Source organism: Hyperoodon ampullatus (assembly GCF_949752795.1).
Source record: "Hyperoodon ampullatus genome assembly, chromosome: 13".
Classification (NCBI taxonomy): domain Eukaryota; kingdom Metazoa; phylum Chordata; class Mammalia; order Artiodactyla; family Ziphiidae; genus Hyperoodon; species Hyperoodon ampullatus.
In genome coordinates this window covers 38,668,048-38,688,954 of record NC_136926.1, presented here as the reverse complement: position 1 = coordinate 38,688,954, position 20,907 = coordinate 38,668,048, and the positions used below count along the sequence as shown (strand labels likewise).

The following is a 20,907-nucleotide window of genomic DNA, read 5'->3' as shown; positions in this document are numbered from 1 at the left end:
ACATGCCACAGAGTGGCTGGGCCTGTAAGCCATGGCCGCTGAGCCTGCACGTCCGGAGCCTGTGCTCCGCAACAGGAGAGGCCACAACAGTGAGAGGCCCGTGTACTGCAAAAAAAAAAAAATAAATAAAATAAAAATAAAGTAGATTTAATGGTATATAAAGAGATATATTAATATGCCACTTTTCAACAATGCATTAGATTTCCAATTTCATATTTAATATCTTTCAGACTCATCCATGCTCAGGATATTGTTTTTCAGAAATTCTTTGCTGAATGATACCCTATATATCTTCAAGTTACAACAATTAATAGGTCAAGAGATTCTCTTAATACTGATATTTTGGTTAATCGTGTTATCCAAAGAGTTCTGGTTTTATAATACATTTTGGAACAGCGTATAGTTTTCTAGCATTATCATCACTATATTGATGTTACGAAAGGCCTATAATTTTCAGTTCTTCAAAAATTAAGTGATTCTTCCCTAAAACTACTAAATGAATTATGTTTTACACCATGTAAGACCTTGTGACCTTGGGCAAATAACTTTCATCTTTTTTATGCCTCCATTTCCTCAAAAATAGGGATGATGGGGGGGATAATAATAACAATATGTGTCTCAGGGTTGTTATAAGGGTTAAGTAAGTCAAAACACAGTAAAACACTTAGAACAATGCTTTGCATGGAGTAAGCACTCATTGTTAGTTATTTTTATCATTAGTATGAGCTAATATTAGTTTTAATCTTTTCTAATGGACTTCAGATACAAGTTAAACATTTAACATTATTTTCATATGCTGGGCATTCATTCATTCATTCAACAGACATGTTTGACAACCTACTCTTTGTCAGGCACCAAGGTGCAGGGAGAAGGATTAATAAGATATAATTATCTTCTCTTGAGATGCTCATATCATAGTAAGGAAATGGATAAGTTGTACAATGTAGGTTGGCAAGTACTACACAACAGAACTCTAAACAAAGTACCATACCAGTATATAAAAGTGAACTATATGCACCATTAACTGGGTGTGTTAAATCTGCTTGATAAATTTATTTTAAAATATGTATCTCTAATCAAATTATACTCCATTAGAATGGTATTAGATATTTGAATTGCTTGGAGTAATGATTAAATTTGAGGTTATTATAGCTAACCTTTTTTTTTTTTTTTTTGCGGTATGTGGGCTTCTCACTGTTGTGGCCTCTCCTGGTGCGGAGCACAGGCTCCGGACACACAGGCCCAGCGGCCATGGCTCACGGGCCCAGCCGCTCCGCGGCATGTGGGATCTTCCCAGACCGGGGCACGAACCCATCTCCCCTGCATCGGCAGGCGGACTCTCAACCACTGCGCCACCAGGGAAGCCCTATAGCTAACCTTTTAAAGTGAAGCATCTTGTCATTTTAGTCAAAACTTTTTATGAGGGTGATTCAGTTCAAGTTTAGAAAACAGGAATTCAATTTAGTCTTGCTTTATGAAATTTCTCCAATAATCCAACTGTAAGACAATAATTTTGTTCTTTAGATGTTAGAATACTTTTATTGTATCACCAAGTAGGTAGTACTTGAGTTTTGACCCCAAGGAAAGAGCAATATTTTAATCCTTCTTTCCTCCCTAATACTCCATGAGTATTATATTGGAGCTTTTTTTTTGTTTGTGTGTGTGTGGTACGTGGGCCTCTCACTGTTGTGGCCTCTCCCATTGCGGAGCACAGGCTCCGGACGCGCAGGCTCAGCGGCCATGGCTCACGGGCCCAGCCGCTCCGCAGCATGTGGGATCTTCCCGGACCGGGGCATGAACCCGTGTCCCCTGCATCGGCAGGTGGACTCTCAACCACTGCGCCACCAGGGAAGCCCCGGAGCTATTTTATATTGAAATACACAGAGAAGCTTCAAAGTGGTGTGTTTGCTGCAGCATCCTTTCTTTTTTTTTTTTTTTCTTCTTTTTAAAAAAATTATATATATATTTTTTTAATTAAAAAAATTTTTTTTATTTTGCCTGCACTGGGTCTTAGTTGCAGCATGCGGGATCTTCATTGTGGCATGCAGGCTTCTTAGTTGCGGCATGCGAATTCTTAGTTGCGACATGCATGTGGGATCTAGTTCCCTGACCAGGGATCAAACCCCGGCCCCCTGCATTTGGAGCACAGAGTCTTACCCACTGGACCACCAGGGAAGTCCCTAAATTTTATATTTTTATCAATTATTCTCTGGCTTGGTTTCTGAAACACTCAAGATGTTGACATAAACACCCCCCAGTGTTTTTGGATTTTCTGTAATAGAATTCAGCAGTTAATTACTTTTTCTGCACAAAAGTAATTACTTTCTCTGCACAAAGGTAATCTTGAATTAAATAAGCATAATATATATATATATATTCTTTGTACTATTGATACATTGTCATAAACTAGATTATGTTCCGTGAGTTTTCCTTGTATTCATATGTTTCATATCCCAAACTAATTTCTGAATTTCTTAAAAGTACAAATTTTAGTCTGTTCTTAAATATCACCACCTATTGAGTAATATAGTGTTTAGTAATTGTTTCTTACATGTTTGGTTGGAGGTATGTTTGCTCTTAATAAAGAAAGAATCAGCAAAATATTAATTAGCCTTACTGTAATATGTAAGTATAATTTTGAATTGCATGAAATTAAAGACTTCTGAAATTCTTACTTCTGAAATCCAAACATACAAGGACAGAGATCATTACTGTTGACATATAGCTGAATTATAAACATTTTAAAAACAGCCTTAAACTTCCTAATAATCTAACACCTCTTTCATCAAAAGTTTACCTAAATGACCAGATTCTATATAAAAGCAACAATATAATATGAAAAAGAACCTTGAAAGGAAAAAAAAACATAAGAAGTGGAAGAATGAATGGATGTGTACATTGGTATCATTACATTTCCAGGGCTGTATTCAGAGAACTTTATGTTACTAACTTTGCAGAAGGCTAAACATCAACTTTACTTATATAGCATATTATATTTAGAAGATAAATTAGAGATCAAGTAGTCTGATCTATCTAGTTCAGATTCTACTGGTGTTGCTGTATGCTTTTATTTATATCACATAATGCAGAATCTCACACAATTTCTGAGGCACTTTATAGTCAATGGAATTAAATTGCACTATATCTAGAAGTTGTCATTTGTTATATGGGACCTTTTCTCTACAAACCTGCTACATAGCCCTTGTTATTGTCTCCTGAATATTTGATTCTGTGGTTGATCTGAATAATTTTCCAAGAGAAACATGGGAAATGACATATTTTCCTGCTGTTTCTTTTAGAGCACTGCTATATATGTGTAATGATACTTAAAGGACACTTGATTATCTTCTGTTTTTCACTATGAATTAATTATTTCTGGTGTGTTAACAACTGACCCATAACAGCTGCGAAGTATACTGTAGCTATTTGATCTATTTTTGAGGGAGCTCTACTGGTTAACCAAGGTGGTAACTGTAGTTGTGATATAGATGTAGTAATAGTGGTAGTCATAGGATGGTAAAGGAAGTAGCAGAAGTATCTTACCTTTACCTAACATTTGATTGTGTAGAAAAAATTTTTATATGATCTGTTTATATCTGTTCAGTAATCTGATAAGATGTCTAAAGAAGACCTCTAAAGATCACTAATATCTTGTATTTGTATGTAATTCTAACTTTATATTGAATTTAACAAACTCTGCAAGGCTTAGAGGTCACAGAAGATTAGCAGGACATCTTCAGAACTTTGGTTCTGTTATTTCAACCACTTACACAAAAACTCTTAACTTTTTTGCCCAGAAAAGCAATATCATTCTTTTTGGCCATGCCGCGCAGCTTACGGTACCTCAGTTCCCTGACCAGTGATTGAACCTGGGCCACGGCAGTGAAAGCACTGAATCCTAACCACTGGACTGCCAGGGAACTCCCCGGCAATATCATTCTTGACTGAAGGATAATTGGGGGCAGTGGGGAGGAATTGTGCACATGTCTGTAGAAGTCAACAATTCCTTATTCCTGATTCTAAATCCAAAAGCTCTAGAAACTAAAAGTTTTTTAGTGATTTGTTTGGTGGCAAAACCTGCCATAACCTGCTCTCATGGCGAAAAACCTAATCTGAACTAAGTTGAGACTATTTTATGGTTTTTATTTATTCTCTTTGGTATGAATATTCATATATTTTGCTGCAGGAATATTAAGGTATATGATTACAGAGTGCTGCTTCAGACCTAACTGGGGGTTTTATTTAATATATGTATCATTTCTGTGTTATGTTTCTAAAATAAAGAATTAAGAACCTGCACTCAATTTTTAAAAGCAGAGCAAGTACAAAAGATAGGCATATAGTATTTGTTACTGGTTGTTACTAGGTATTAAAGAGTTTTTTGTTTTCTTTTAAAAACTATTTTCTTCCTAGATACTTATCTTCAGCAAATCCTAATGAAAACAGAACTAGCTCTAATGTGGATAAAAGCTTGGTAGGTATTTTCTTATTGTTATTATTTTAAAAGTTGTTTTGTGGATAATGTATTTTGTATGCATGATACTAAGTAAATATGCATTGCTTCAGAAAATGTAGTTAGTGATCTTAAATTTTTATAGCACTTTTTATCTACTGTTTCCTCTCCTGTTTGATTTCTTGCCTGAATATCAAATGGGATATTATATGTGGAGGCAGTTAGTAAACTATACATTGCTACACAGATTGACAGAGGTGGTCTTTTTAATCTTTGGAATTAGGAATTTATGATAAATCAGTGTATCAGTAAGAGTCTTGACAGGGCAACAGATGGCACATTCAAAAGATTTAAACGAGAGTTTTTGTGTATGTGTGTGCTAAAATTTACATAACACAAAATTTACCATTTTACCATTTTTATGTGTACGGTTCAGTGACATTAAGCACCCTCACGTTGTTGTGCAGTCATCACCACCATCATCTCCAGAACTTTTTCTTCATCCCAGACTAAAATTTTGTGCCCATTAAAGTCTGCATTCCACTCTCCCTTCAACCCCTATTAACTATTATCCTTACTTGCTGTCTCTATGAATTTGACTATTCTAGGTACCTCATGTAAGTGAAATCATACAGTATTTGACTTTTTGTGATTGGCTTATTTTCCTTAATGTCCTTAGGGCTCAGGCATGTTGTAGCATGTATCAGAATTTCATTCCTTTTTAAGGCTTAATATATTCTGTTATATGCATATACCACATTTTGTTTATTTATTAAGCGAAGAGAGTTTAATGAAGGGACTATTAACGGTGCTATGCGTAGGATCAAGGGGAGCAATAAATAAAGGGAGCTAAAACAGCCATTGATTGACAGCAGTGGGAAGCCATTGCCCTTAGTCTGAAGGGACAAGGAGAGACAAATCTTGTTACCACAGCTCAGAGAGAATGCGTAGAATCATGAAAGAGGAGCATAGAACATAGAGCACTGCCAGAGCCATGGTAAGGCAAGAAGAGTGTGGGGAGAACAGATATTTCATTTCTCCCAACTGATTTCCGGGTGGTGTCTCCTGAATGCTGAAACCAAGCTTAAAATCATAGGACAACAGAGCCCAGTTAATGCAGTCTGTAAATTTGAAGGCAAAGAAGGTCAGAGGATGGGTCTTCAAGGCTGGAAGGGAGAGGTGGCAAATGGAGAATAACCAGTACAGTGAGCATCTTCTAATTTGACCACTGAAAAGTGAATTCCTGTAGGAAGTGAATATTAGAGACATAAGTTCTTTTTATTGTTAGAAAAGCTCATGTTCATGAGACAGATGATTAAAATTTTTTTTTATTTGCTTACATTGAGAAGGTCCTTTTTTGTTAACCAGGACTTTTCTTAAATATACCAGAAATAATTATCTGGCCATCCTTAGGGCATTCTTTGAGCTCTCTGTGTGCTATAGCCTCCATATTTGTAACTGAGATGAGGTGTAGGCAGCAATCATTTTTAAAAGCTGACAGAATTCTTCTTTCTCCTTCATATATTTACTCTTAAATGTGAGAGAACATATGGTGGGAAGGGAAAGTGAGAAAAAGGGGAACGAACTATGCGAGTACTGGTTAGCTGTTATGGCCATTTTTCGCTTTTAAATTCTCATCCCAGTAGAGCTATTTGACAAATTTTATAGCTAATCAGGGCTCAGAAATCTTCAAAATTAAAGCACATTTGACCTGGAGATGGTGACAATAAGGAGCTGCTATAACCCCGCTCTGACTGTATTACTTATCTGTAAGTTTAGAGCTACATTAGGACTTAAAAAATAATTCAGTGGAATCCTGTTTTCTTTGGGCTGATCCTGTTCAATGGTGACTGCCATAAGGTTCTGTCAGTGGCTTTTATCTTTTGCTCTGGTTAAGATCACAGGGGAAGAAGAAAACGCTTGTGTGCCTACTATTTCTGTTAACCTAGAACTAAGTACAAAAATCAACTAATTTAATTTTCAACTCTTCCCTGAAAGCCTTCTAGCAGAGATGCTAGTGAACAACTTTGCAGTTGCCAAATATGATGAATATTTTTCATTCCGTACCTTATTTTTCTTTTTTGCTGCATTTGACACTGACCAGTCCTTTCTCCTTGGAACTTTAAGAACTTTCATGTTCTCATTATTTCCTTCTTTTTCTCTTTCTACCTTTGGAGTTTATTTTCAGTCCTCTTTGCAGGATCTCCTCCGTTTCTCTCTCCCCCCAACCCCATAATTACTAAATGTTTCTCAAGATAGTTCTGATCTTGGCTCTCTGCTCATTTTCTGTAGTTAATCTCATGTGTGTCTAGCTTGCTCCTCTGAACTCCATACCCGCATCTTTTCTCTCTCTCTGACTGGACTTCTCTTCCTGCACATCTTTCAGACACTTCAACCTAGGCCAAAGCCTAACTCACACTTCTTCTCTCTCCATCCCCTCACCAGCAGTTCTTTTTGTGTCACCCATCTTTTGTAATGCTACTCTGTTCTTATTTCTAATCAGTTGCTGGGTTATAAATTCTGCCTTTTGACTGACACAGTTATCCATTTCCTCTTCATTTCTACAGCTTCTGCCTTATATCAGACCTATATACTCTTTTTGCCTGAACTGTCTATTAATTGGTTGTTTTGTCTAGAATTTCTCTGCTCTCTAACCTATTCGCCTTATTACTGAAGTGATGTTTCTAAAATGCCAATACTCTGTCATTTCCCCTTTTAAAGTGTTTATAGGTTAAAATGCCAACTCCTTTTCTGCATACACGGATCATAGTCCCACTTGCCCTTTCAGATTTTATGTGATTTGTTCTCCCTGTTATGTTCTTTGCTCTGCCTAGACTTGATTTCTTCCCATTTTCCAATCATATTTTCTTTCTCTCTACTTTTGGACTCATTCATTTAGTTAAAATGCCTTCCTTCTTTCACTTCCTCTGCTTGGTAAATACCTCTCTTCTTATAGGTCTCATCTCAAACATTCCATCTTCAAGGCAGAATTAGATGTGACCTCTTCTCCAGTACACCTTATATATAATTTTATTAGTACCTACCACATTATATTATAATATTTTGTGTATATGTCTGGGTTATTGTAGGTTCTTTTCACCCTCCTATTCCCCTGTGCCCCACTATCAAACTATTAGCTTTATGAGAACGGGGACCAAATCTTTTGAATTTTTGTATTACTAATGTCTACCACAGCATCTGACATATTAGTAGGTGTTGGAAATAAATGCTTGTTAAATTAATAATAAAAATTTCAGATAGAAAGGAAAAAGGTAAGATTGGATCAGATAATTCCCTTGTAAATAGGTATAAAATGGTAATATAAACTTGCTATTTTAAAATTCTCTATGAATATTCTTAGTAGAATAAGTTTTTGTTGTTTTTAATTAAAGCAGGAAAATTTGCAAAAAACAATTTATAAGCTGGAAGAACAGTTGCATAATGAAATGCAATTAAAAGATGAAATGGAGCAGAAGTGCAGGTGAGAATATACTTTATGTTTTTCACATTAAAAGTTGTATAGCAAATGCTGATTTTAAAGCTTGCACTCTGTAAACCCTTGAAAGTAGATGGAAGTAAGGCAGAGATGTAAAGATTGCTATTGATATACATTCAGTGAAGAATATCCACTTAATGCCTGGTTTATTGATTTTCTCTCCCATTTTAATTAGCTGACAGAAAGGGAAAATTCGTTTACATTAAATAAGATGCGTTCTAAAATGTAGCTGTTTTTGAAGATTAAAACTCACTAAATTTTTGATGCAGACACTCTTTTAATTTCCACTATGATTCGCTATAGCAGTATTTTTTTCAGAATTTTTTTCCTATGACTCTAAATTTAATAAGAGCCTATATATTTATGAAAATATAAAATGATCAAGATAATTTAAAATAACCTAGCATAATGCTTAGTTACTTATTAATTACAAACAATAACACTTTATTATATTGTTAGTAAATAGTATTGGATAAATGAAAAACATAACAGATTAAGTATTCAAAAAAATGGAATTGAGAAAATTGGCAATTTTGTGAGTGGGGGAGAGGAAACAAGTAAACTGCTCACTACCTACAGTTCCTTATAGATTAAATAGTTAAGCATCTAATATAAGCTTTTTTTAGAAAAGCACTTTAAGGAAATAATTAACTGAGCCCAGTATTTGGAAGGAATTTCTAGGTATAAAACATAGAAATAAGGAGAGGAAATGGATAGATATTATTGCATAAATGTTGAGCAGTTTCTATAGTTAAAATTAAAAGGCAAATGACAAATTAGTGGTAGTGGTGGAGGTAGGAATCAATTTAAGGAGGAAATAAGAGTGGCCAAAGTGGCCAATAATCATATGAAAATGGGTGTGTGTGTGGTGGGGGGGTGGCCTGAGATGAAACTGGGAAGGTCGACAGAGACTAGATCTTAAAACACTCTGTCTTTGAAAAGCTAAGAAATTTGGGATTTATCCTAAGGGTGATGAAAAAACATTAAAAGTTATTAAACTTAAAAGTAAAACAAAAGATCAAATTTGCTTTTAAAAAAGAACTCCCTGGTTAATTACGCAGCATTTGACATTTATTCACCTAAATGAGAATGAGGGAGGAAGATGAGTCAAGGAGGATTCCCAAGCGGAGTGCTTTACTTTGGGACAGGAGAAGAGAAGCAGATTGGTATTGTGGGAGGGGTCGCCGGGCAGAGGGAATTCATTTAGCTTTGGACATGCTGAATGAGCTATTTGGTAAGACATCCATGTGAAACGTTGCATGTACAGATTTGAAGCTCAGAAATAGGTTTAGAGCCCCAAAAATGAATTGTGATGGAGATAATAATACACTTTCAGTTTATCTCAGATTTTTGCCCAAGTTGCCAAGTGGTGCATTTACTGCTTTATATATGCCACCTTTCTCTTCATTTACTTACTCTTATATTAAAGGTTAAATGGTTAATCTTTGTTTAGTAGCAAGTATTGCATGAGGGAATTCAGGGATCCTTAATCTAGAATCCATAGACCTCTCCTAAAGCATCCATGGATGGAATTCGAGGTCCTTAAACTTGGGTGACAAAAGTCAATCTTTTCTGTAAACTTTAGCTGAAATTCAGCATTTTCTTTAATTATGAACACAGTGAATAATCCACAGTTATTAGCAGTAGCTGTGAATTTTTTATTACCAATAGAAATCACAAATATTATCTTAGAATGCAGTTGTTATTTATCTCTAAATACCATTTATGCTCATTATTACTTTAAAATTACTGCTGCTAGATCTTATTTAATATATTAATAAAATGCATATATTAGTGAATCATACTTTTTAAAAAAAGGTTATGACTATATTTCAGTATAATTTTGGTTTCTTTTAATCCTATGTATTTTATTTTATGCTTTTAAAATATTATTCTGAGAAAATGCCATAGGCTTCACCAGACTGACTGCCAAAGGGATCCACAGCACATACAAGAAAGGTTAAGAAATCTTAGCTAAATGGAAAAGTAAGAAATGTGGTGTTTCACCCCAAGCTATAAAAAGTAAATATATCTATAATCTGTATTGCTTTTGCTTTTACAGAACTTCAAACATAAAACTCGACAAGATAATGAAAGAATTGGATGAAGAGGTACTTTTTGTTTTCTAATCAGAAGTTTTCCTTTTTGAGACTTTTTCCCTCTTTCAGATTGTTTTCTGAGAAAATTATATTTGAACTTTATAGGTTGCAATACAGAACAGGACCAAAGAATTATGATGAAAGCCTCACTTTGGAGCTGCACATTCAAGTGAAATTAGATTATACTTTAGTTTCTTTTGTGTGGTTTTATTCTAGAACCATGTTGAAATTTTAGTACATAAATTTCAGTTCAGTGGTTCTTAATAGTTGAAAGGTGAGAAAGGAGCAACAGATCAGAAATTGAATCTGGAACTGTAGCAGAAAGAGACAGACAAATTCAACTATTAAGAACCACTGAACTGAAATTTATGTACTAAAATTTCAACATGGTTCTAGAATATGGGTAAACACACTACACTCTCCTCCTCTTAAGTTTTTTTATGTTACAGTTGATAATTGAAGCAGACATTACAGCATTGTCTGATGTGGTTCTCCATGTATATAGAAAAAAATTTTTAAGACAATTATAAATGGGTATAAAGGGAGGTAAGGTTTTATACTTTAATCAAACTGGTCATATCCAACACTAGTAATATAATGTAATACCTAGAGCAGCCACTGATAAAAATTATACAAAGAGATACACTTAAAAACACTAGTAAATTAAATAGAATTCCAAAAAATGTTCAAGTAACCTACAGAAAGACAAGAAAGAAAACATGGGACAAAACAAAATGGGAGGCTTAACTCTAACATATCAGTAATTATATTAAATGTAAATTAAATGCAACATCAATTAAGATAGATTGTCAGAGTAGATTTTTAAAAATTACCTACCTGTATGGTGTCCACCAGAAACTCTCTTCAAATGTAACAATATAGCCAAGTTAAAAGTAAGAAGATGGAAAAATACATCATGTAAGCATTAGCAAAAAGAAGGCAGCAATGGCAATATTGATAACAGGTAAAGTAGACTTTAGGACAAAGAAAATTACCAGGGGCAGAGGGACATCGCAGAATGACAAAAATGTCAATCCTCTGAGAAGACATAACATTCCTAAATTTGTATTCATCAAACAGAAGAGCTACAAAATATGTGAAGCAAAAGCTGATAAAACTGAAAGGAGAAGTAGACAAATCTGTGATTACTGTTGGAGGCTTTTTAAATACCACTCTCTAGACAGAGGATCGGCAAACATATAGGAGAACTCAGGCACACCACCAGCCAATAGGATCTATTCAACATTTGTAGAACCCTCCACCCAGCAACAGCAAAGGACACGTTTTTCAGGCACTCAAGAAACACACACCAAGATAGACCACATCCTAAGCAAACTTCTCCAGATTTCAAAGAATTAAAATCATACAGAGTGTGTTCTCTGACCAAAATATGACCAAACCAGAATGAATAACAGAAAAGTATCAGGCAAATCTACAAACACGTGGAAACTAAACAACACAGTTCTAAATAATCCATAGGTCAAAGAGTCTCAAGAGGAATGAATAAATACGTTGGAATGTTAATTATATCTCATAAAGTTATTTTTCAAAGTTATGGATCTTCATCTTAAAAATATTTGAACAATGAAAATGAAAATAAAACATCCAAATTTGTGGGATGCAGCTAACATAGTGCTCTAAGGGAAATGTATACACTAAATGTTTACATTAGAAAAGACGAGAAGTCTCAAATCAGTTATCTAAGCTCCTACCTCAGGAACCTAGAAAAAGAAGAGCAAAATAAACCCAAAGCAAGGAGAAGGAAGGAAAAATAAGGAGCAGAAATCAGTGGACTTGAAAACAGAAAAATAATAGAGAAAATCAGTGATAATAAAAACCCAGCTGCTTGGAAAGATCAACAAAATTGACAGTCCTCTAGCAAGATTGTCAAAGGAAAGAAAGGACACAAATGATCAGTATCAGGAATAAAACAGAGCATATTCCTACAGACTCTACAGATATAAAAAAAAAAATTCTTAAGGAAATACTATAAACAGTTCCAAATAAGTAAGTGTAATATTTAGGTGAAATGGACTAATTCCTCCAAAAATACAAACTGCCACAACTCACACAATGTGAAATACATTATTTGAATAGCCCTATGTAACTATTAAAGTGAATTCATAATTTAAAAGCTCCCCAAAAATTAATCTTCAGGACAGATGGTTTTACTAGAGAATTCTACCCAGTGTTTAAGATTTTTTTTTTTTGATGTGGACCATTTTTAAAGTCTTTATTGAATTTGTTACAATATTGCTTCTGTTTTATGTTTTTGTTTTTTGGCCCCAAGACATGTGGGATCTTAGCTCCCTGACCAGGGATCGAACCCCGCACCCCCTGCATTGGAAGGGGAAGTCTTAACCACTGGACCTCCAAGGGAGTCCCTACCAAGTGTTTTAAGAAGAATTAACACCAATTCTACACTCTCTCTTCTAGAAAATATAAAAGAAGGGAACATTCCCCAGTGAATTTTATGAGGCTAGAATTACCAAGATACCAAAGCCTAGCAAGGACAGTACTACAAAGAAAACTATGGATCAGTATCCCTCAATCATGGCCAGCTGATTTTTGACCAAGGTGCAAAAGCAATTCAGTGGAGGAAGGATAGTCTTTTTAGCAAGTGGTGCTAGAGCAATTAGGTATTCATAGGCCAAGATATGGACCTCAACCTCAGTCTCACATCTTATGCAAATATTAACTTAAAACAGACCATAGATTTAAATAGGGATATAAAACTTCTAGGGAAAAAATAGGGGAAAGTCCTTGGGACCTGCAGCTTGGTGAAGAGTTACACATTACACCACAACTATGATCCATATAAGGGAAAAAATTCAATAAATTGGACTTCATCAAAACTTGCTCTGTGAAAGACCCTGATAAGAGGATGAAGAGCTGTAGACTGGGAAAATGAACTGTTGTTACACACAGCAACTTGGATGGATCTCAAGGATATTTTGCTGAATGTAAAAAGCTAATCTCAAAAGGTCCATATGTATGATTCCATTAATATAACATTTTCAAAATGGCAAAATTATACAGATGGAGGACCTCCTGTTATTGGTTGCCAGGGATATAGGTGGTGGGAGAAGTGAGGGATGTATGTGGCTATAAGTAGTGGCTGGAAGGACATCATTGTGCTGATGGAACAGTTCTGTGTCTTGATTGTGGTGGTGGTTACATGGATCTACACATGAGATAAAATGACATCGAACTACACATGCTTTATACCAATATCAATTTCCTGGTTTTGTTATCGTACCATTGTTAATAATGTAACTATTAGGGGAAACTGACTGGTAGGGTACATGTACTGTCTTTGCAACTTCTGAAATGTAGAATTTTAAATTTCAAAATTTTAAAATGAAAAAGTAGAAGTTAGAATGATAAAATCTTATAATTGGAAAGATTTTGGATGATCTCTGTCAAATTTTACTAAATTTCTCTGACAGCATCTTACTTAAAAGATGGATTTCACTTAAAAATGGAAAAGCACGTACTATAAAGGAGGTTTGTCCAGTGTGGAGTCTTAAAGATAAAAATGAAGCATCAAAAGCAGAATATGCTGCTAGTGGTAACTCAGAAACAGAAGATAAATTTTTTTAAGTTGTGGAATTTGGAGTATTTTTTTTCTTTAACCCTCCCCTCCCCTTAGTTTCATTTTCTAAAATTAATATTTCTTTCATTACTTTTTAATATGCATCATTAGGTACATACATAGAACATCTTAGGAAAGGTAACTTGTTACAGAGATAGGGAGGGGATTAAGGGAGACCTCATACAGGGATGGGTGAACTTACTACAAACACTGTAACCTTTGGTATCATTTGAGTTTTGCACCATTTAATTATCAAATATGTAGTTATTATCTGTTTCCTTTTATATTTCATGTCTTAAAATTTAGGATTGTAAATAAACCAAAATATTGGTAATATAATACAATGTGTTCATCTTAATGTGTTTGAATACAATGTGTTTGACCTTCAGCCTGACAAGATTCATAGGGTTTTTTATACTCAAGGATTTTTTTTAAATCTCTGAAAATTTTGTATATCTAGTTAAAATAAGGGGATTCTGTTTTCTTCCAAGGCAAGCTAATTCTACTATTAGAAAGTTGTTGTTGTTAGGAAGTATTATCTGATTTTGAAACCAAAATATCTATCTTAAGTAATTGTGTACTTTTTTAAAAAAGAACAGAGTATTCCCTTGAATAAATGAGGAGTATTAATTGTAGTGGTAACTTTTCTCATAATTTCAGGGGAATCAAAGAAGAAACCTAGAATCTACAGTGTCTCAGATTGAGAAGGAGAAAATGTTGCTACAGCATAGAATTAATGAGTACCAAAGAAAAGCAGAACAGGAAAATGAGAAGAGGAGGAATGTAGAAAATGAAGGTAAATTGTTACTTCCTTTGAAAAACACTGGAATTCCTAACACTATCTTGAGGTCTTCGTCTTGAGGTTGTTTTAAATTTAGTGCCTGTTATATATTTTTTTTTTTTTTTTTTTTTTTTTTTTTTTTTTTTTTTTTTAGCAGTTTGCGGGCCTCTCACTGTTGTGGCCTCTCCCGTTGCGGAGCGCAGGCTCCGGACGCACAGGCTCAGCAGCCATGGCTCACGGGCCCAGCCACTCTGCGGCATGTGGGATCCTCCCAGACCGGGGCACGAACCCCCGTCCCCTGCATCGGCAGGCGGACTCCCAAACACTGCGCCACCAGGGAAGCCCCTGTTATATATTTTTGAAGCCACAGTCCTAAGATACCTCATGAGCTAAATACCCATGTCCCAAAATTTATTTATAACATATTAAATTCAGTAGTAATGTTTTAGCTAGAGTAGTGATTTTTATCCTTGTGGGTATATTGGAATTTCTTGGGAAACTTCAAAGAAAACTAATGCCTGAACTTCAGAAATTCTAATTTAATTGATCTAGACATGTAAACTGGGCGTTGGTATTTTTAATAAGCTCTCTATGCACTTCTAACAAGTAGCCACATTTTAGAACAACAAGACTAGAATTTTTGATATTAGTGTTACAAATTTAAAATAGCTTTCTACATCCTTTGATCCAGTGATTTCACTTTTAGAAATTTATTTCACGTACACTTGTGCACATGCATACTGATACAGAAACAAAGCTATTCATTTTAGAATTGTTTAAAATGGCAAAAATTATAAACGATGTAAATGTAATCAGTGGTATAATAAATTTTAGTATATATGGTAGAATACTATGCATTTTATAAAAGAATAAAGTATCTCTTGGGCTTCCCTGGTGGCGCAGTGGTTAAGAATCTGCCTGCCAATGCAGGGGACATGGGTTCAAGCCCTGGTCTGGGAAGATCCCACATGCCGTGGAGCAACTAAACCTGTGAGCCACAACTACTGAGCCCACGTGCCACAATTACTGAAGCCCACGCTCCTAGAGCCTGTGCTGTGCAACAAGAGAAGCCACCACAATGAGAAGCCTGTGCACTGCAACGAAGAGTAGCCCAACTAGAGAAAAGCCCTCGCGCAACAATGAAGACCCAACGCAGCAATAAATAAATAAATTAATTTAAAAAAAGAATTTAAAAATACTTTTTAAAAAAGAATAAAGTATCTCTTTATAAACTGTTATAAAAGAATCTCTAAAATGTATCTTTACCAAAAAAAGTACAGATTGTTTAAAACAAGATTGCTTATCTATATATGTTTAAGTGTGTGTGTGTGTGTATAGATATGCATGTGAAAACATATATATATATATATTTGTGTTTTTATATATTAGGGTATGGATACACAGACTGTTTTAGGAAGGATATGCAAGAAATTAGTAATAGTTGTTGCTGGGGAGGAGAGCCAGAGGGGCTGGGAGACGACATGGAGGGAGAAAGACTCATGCTATACTATACACCATTTGGTACCTCTTGAATTTTGAAGCATTTTATTTATTTAGTTAGTTACATCTTTATTGGAGTATAATTGCTTTACAGTGTTGTGTTTCTGCTGTATAATAAAGTGGATCAGCTATATGTATACATATATCCCCATCCCCCCTCCCCTGTGAGCCTCCTTCCCACCCTCCCTATACCATTCCTCTAGGTCGTCACAAAGCATCGAGCTGATCTCCCTATGCTATGTGGCTGCTTCCCACTAGCCATCCATTTTACATTTGGCAGTGTATATATGTCATTGCTACTCTCTCCCTTCGTCCCAGCTCTCCCCCGCCACCCCACCCTGTGTCCTCAAGTCCATTCTGTATGTCTGTGTCTTTATTCCTGCCCTGCCACTAGTTGAACCATTTTAAAAATAATTGAACTAATCAAAGATTTGTACTATTCAAAAATAGGTAATATTAAAATTAGCTTTATATAATTTCACTAATAGATTAACTTTTATGAAAGGAATAAAATAATTTAAAATGTTACAGCAGTGGAAACAAATCTGTTTTTGCATTCTGTACTATAAAACAGTGATCTACTTTTTCATAAGTTTAAAATGTAGGTACTTCGAAGTTGGAATATGGACCTAATATAGCTGACTTTTATGGCCTAAGACCAAATTTCATTTTTTAAAAGGGATTTATATGTTTCCTCTATGAAAACTTACTTATTATTCCTTCATTTTCTAGTTTCTACATTAAAGGATCAGTTGGAAGACTTAAAGAAAGTCAGTCAGAATTCACACCTTGCTAATGAGAAGCTGGCACAATTACAAAAGCAGGTAAGTCTTTGGAGTGAGGTTTTTTTTTTTTTTTAAATCAAAATAAGTTTGATTGTGTTTTGGTAAAAAACTATTTTCTTGCTCTTTTTTAATTAGCTAGAAGAAGCCAATGACTTACTTAGGACAGAATCAGACACAGCTGTAAGATTAAGGAAGAGTCACACCGAGATGAGCAAATCAATTACTCAGCTAGAGTCCCTGAATAGAGAATTGCAGGAGAGAAATAGAATTTTGGAGAATTCCAAGTCACAAATGGACAAGGATTATTACCAGCTGCAAGCTGTATTAGAAGCTGAACGAAGAGACAGAGGTCATGATTCTGAGATGATTGGAGACCTACAAGGTAATATTTTTTCTTACTCTGGTAAAATAGACATAAAATTTACTGTTTTAGCCATTTTTAATTATACAGTTCAGTGGCATAAAATACATTCACATTGTCATGCAACCATCACTACTGTCCATCTCCAGAACTTTTTTTATCATTTCAAACTAAAAAATCTATACCCATTAAATCTATACCCCATTTCCCACTCTCCCCAGCCCCTGGTAACCACCATTCTACTTTATGTCTCTATGAATTTGACTACCTCATAGAAGTTATTATTTATCCTTTTGTGTCTGTCTTATTCCAGTTAGCTTAATGTCTTCAAGATTCATCCATGTTGTGGCATGTATCAGAATTTATTTCCTCTTCAAGGTTGTATACTGTTCCATTGTATTTATACCATATATACCACATTTTGTTTATCAATGGAAGGTAATTTATACTTTATTTTTAATTTATGTTTTATTTTTAATTGTAGCTAAAAACATAAAAGTTACCATCTTAATTTTTGTGTGTAAGGTAATATATTTTTGATCATATTGTCCTCATAAAGAAAATGACCTTGGCCCCCATACACTGTTGGTGGGAATGTAAATTGGTGCAGCCACTATGGAAATTGCCAAGATAGGGAAGCAACCTAAATGTCCATCAACAGATGAAAGGATAAAGAAGATGTGGTATATATACTACAGAATATACTACTCAACTATTAAAAAAAGAATGAAATTTTCCCATATGCAGCAACATGGATGGACTTGGAGAGCATTATGCCAAGTGAAATAAGTCAGAGAAAGACAAATACTGTATATCACTTATATGTGGAATCTAAAAAGTACAGCAAACTAGTGAATATAACAGAAAAGCAGGCTCACAGATATAGAGAACAAACTAGTGGTTACCAGTGGCGGGGAGGGGCAATTAAGAGGTACAAACTATTAGGTATAAAATAAGCTACAAGGATATATTGTACAACCTGGGGAATATAGCCAATATTTTATAATAGCTGTAAATGGAGTATAACCTTTAAAAATTAGGACTTACTATATAGTACACCTGTAATTTATATAATATTGTACATCAGCTGTATACTTCAATAAAAAAGAAAGAAAATGACCTTGCTAATACTGGAAATGGTTAGCATTCTTTCTGTTTCAGGATAATTTGTATCAAATTGCAATTTCTTCATTCTCTCAGGCACCCTTGTGATGGAGGTAATGTGAATATTTCCAATTTTACAGCCAGTTACTAAAAAGTTAATTTTTAATTAATTTATTTTTTGGCTGCATTGGGCCTTTGTTGCTGTGCACGGGCTTTCTCTAGTTGCGGTGAGCGGGGGCTACTCTTTGTTGCAGTGCACAGGCTTCTCATTGCAGTGGCTTCTCTTGTGGAGCACGGGCTCTAGGCACGCGGGCTTCAGTAGTTGTGGCTCCTGGGCTCTAGAGCACAGGCTCAGTAGTTGTGGCGTATGGGCTTAGTTGCTCTGCAGCATGTGGGATCTTCCCGGAGCAGGGATTGAACCCGTGTCCCCTGCATTGGCAGGCGGATTCTTAACCACTGCGCCACCAGGGAAGTCCCTGAAAACTTAATTTTTAAAAGTGCCCAATTCACAAAAGTCTTACTCAAAGTGGAACTAACCAGGCAGAGAAGATTATCACTATTAAAACCTGGGAATTCCTCATGCATTGTTGGTAGAAATAGAAATTAAACTGCAGAAAGGGAATCCCATTGCAAATAAAGAATTTGGTACTTGGAAAGGTTAGGACTAGAGATACCAGCAACCTTTGTGGTCTAAAAGTTTCCTTTTAGACTCACAAACTGGTCATGGTAATAAAATCATTTTGTTTTCAACAAGATTCCTGGCTTCCACTTCTCACATTTTTTTCTGTTTCTGTCAGCAACAGCATCCATACTACCTAATCAAAACAGATATGCATGGAAGTTGCCAGATCTTTCAGGGAAAAGTAGGGGGTGGGATAGTCCATTTTAACCTAAGTCACAGGATGTGAACATAGTTTGGGGTCTCATGGGGCTTGATGATTAGCTGTAATTCTGTGGAGAGAGGTCGGGGTCAGTTTTTGGACTTTGGAAACAGAAATTAGGATCTCCCATTGGTTCTTAGCTGAGGAGTGTTCTGCAATCTTATTTCTCAGGGACTAGGCTTAAAATAGATCTGAATATAACCAAGAAAGTATCCTCATTATATGTATTAGAAAAACCTCATACTCCACTTCCTTAAATTGCTTCTCTAGGCCTCTTCATATACAGCTTATTAGCTGTATGCAGGTCACTTCTTCTGCTTTAGTTATAAACCAAGAAGATTAGGTGACCCCTATAAATTCTTTCAATTCTAAAATTCTTTAAGTCTCATTTTCCAGATAACGCTGAGCTTGAAGTGCTTGCTTTCAAGGACGAGACCATCATTATGTGTTCATCAACAATGGTTTTAACTGACTCTGGTTTTTAGATATTGGTGAAGTTAAGGAAGATTCATGGCATGACCTGTTGATGTTTATCCTTTTTCAATGCTTTCTTTAAGGTTTATTTTTTAATTTAAATGTGAATCAAAGTTCACACACATTAAAAAGCACAAAACTTGTATGAGCCTCAACATACAAGGTGCATTGTGGTAAAACATGCACACACACAAACGTAAAATTTTTACGTTGATTTTTTATGGTTCTTAAGACATTTCAGATCCCTCAGGTATAAATTTCTTATAGTTTGGGAGGCTAGCCTTGTGGCACAGTAACAATTGTTTCCTAGTTGAATGCTCTCCATGTACACCATTGAGCAGAAGCTTCTTCATGTGTATGGGAAATGACTTCCCAAATATAATTGGATAGTATATACTTTAGGTTTTGTGGGCCACATACGATCTCTGTTACATATTCTTCTTTTTTGCTTTTTACAACCCTTTAAAAATGAAAAAAACAGGGCTTCCCTGGTGGCGCAGTGGTTGAGAGCCCGCCTGCCGATGCAGGGGACACGGGTTCGTGCCCAGGTTTGGGAAGATCCCACGTGCCGCGGAGCGGCTGGGCCCGTGGGCCATGGCCGTTGAGCCTGCGCGTCCAGAGCCTGTGCTCCACAACGGGAGAGGCCACAACAGCGCGAGGCCCACATAACGCAAAAAAAAAAAAAAAAAAAAAAAAAAAATGAAAAAAACATTCTTAGCCTCATGTCCATAGAGAAATAGGCTGAGGGAATAGTATATCATAGTGTAATGCACTTTTGTTTTTAACTGTTACATGGGCATTTGGAAATTGTGTAAGTTTTTTACTTGGTATGTTTTTGGATTTGACTTTTGGAAGAAAAACAATAGATCCATTTTCTAATCTAACCAGTTTTGTAAGACTCCATTTATTCTTTGTGTCTTTGATTTGCCAAATTTTGAAACATATTTTAAAAGTTAACACTATGACTGTAGTCTTTTTTCTCATAGCCCCCTTGTATTTCTGACAGCTTTTTTTATATTGTTTTATTGAGGTGAAATTCATATAACATAAAGTTAACCATTTAAAAGTGTACAATTCAGTGGCATTCAGTACATTTACAGTGTTGTACAACCACCTTGTCTATCTAGTTCCAAAACATTTTCATTAACCCAGAAGAAAACCTTGTACCCATTAAGCTTTCCTTCCCTATATGCCCCTCTACCTAGCCCCTAGCAACCACCAATCTGTTTTATATTTCTGAATTTACTTGTTCTGGATATTTCATATAAATGACATCATACAATATGTGACCTTTTGTATCAGGCTTCTTTCACTTAGCATATTTTTAAGATTGATGTTATACCATGTATCAGTACTTCATTCATTTATGGCTGACTAA

The 20,907-nt window shown here is 35.3% G+C and overlaps 1 protein-coding gene across 1 annotated transcript in view; it reads left to right on the top strand.

Annotated features, from left to right (window-relative positions):
- ROCK1 (Rho associated coiled-coil containing protein kinase 1) overlaps positions 1 to 20,907 on the top strand; it is a gene marked incomplete at both ends in the record, with an annotated part of 149,455 nt that overhangs the window by 84,166 nt on the left and 44,382 nt on the right. The window contains 6 exons of the mRNA XM_079718169.1: positions 4,414 to 4,474; positions 7,846 to 7,934; positions 10,012 to 10,060; positions 14,304 to 14,439; positions 16,657 to 16,748; positions 16,845 to 17,091. Of these exons, the coding sequence (XP_079574295.1) occupies positions 4,414 to 4,474; positions 7,846 to 7,934; positions 10,012 to 10,060; positions 14,304 to 14,439; positions 16,657 to 16,748; positions 16,845 to 17,091 (674 nt within the window). The remainder of the gene's footprint in view (positions 1 to 4,413; positions 4,475 to 7,845; positions 7,935 to 10,011; positions 10,061 to 14,303; positions 14,440 to 16,656; positions 16,749 to 16,844; positions 17,092 to 20,907) is intronic.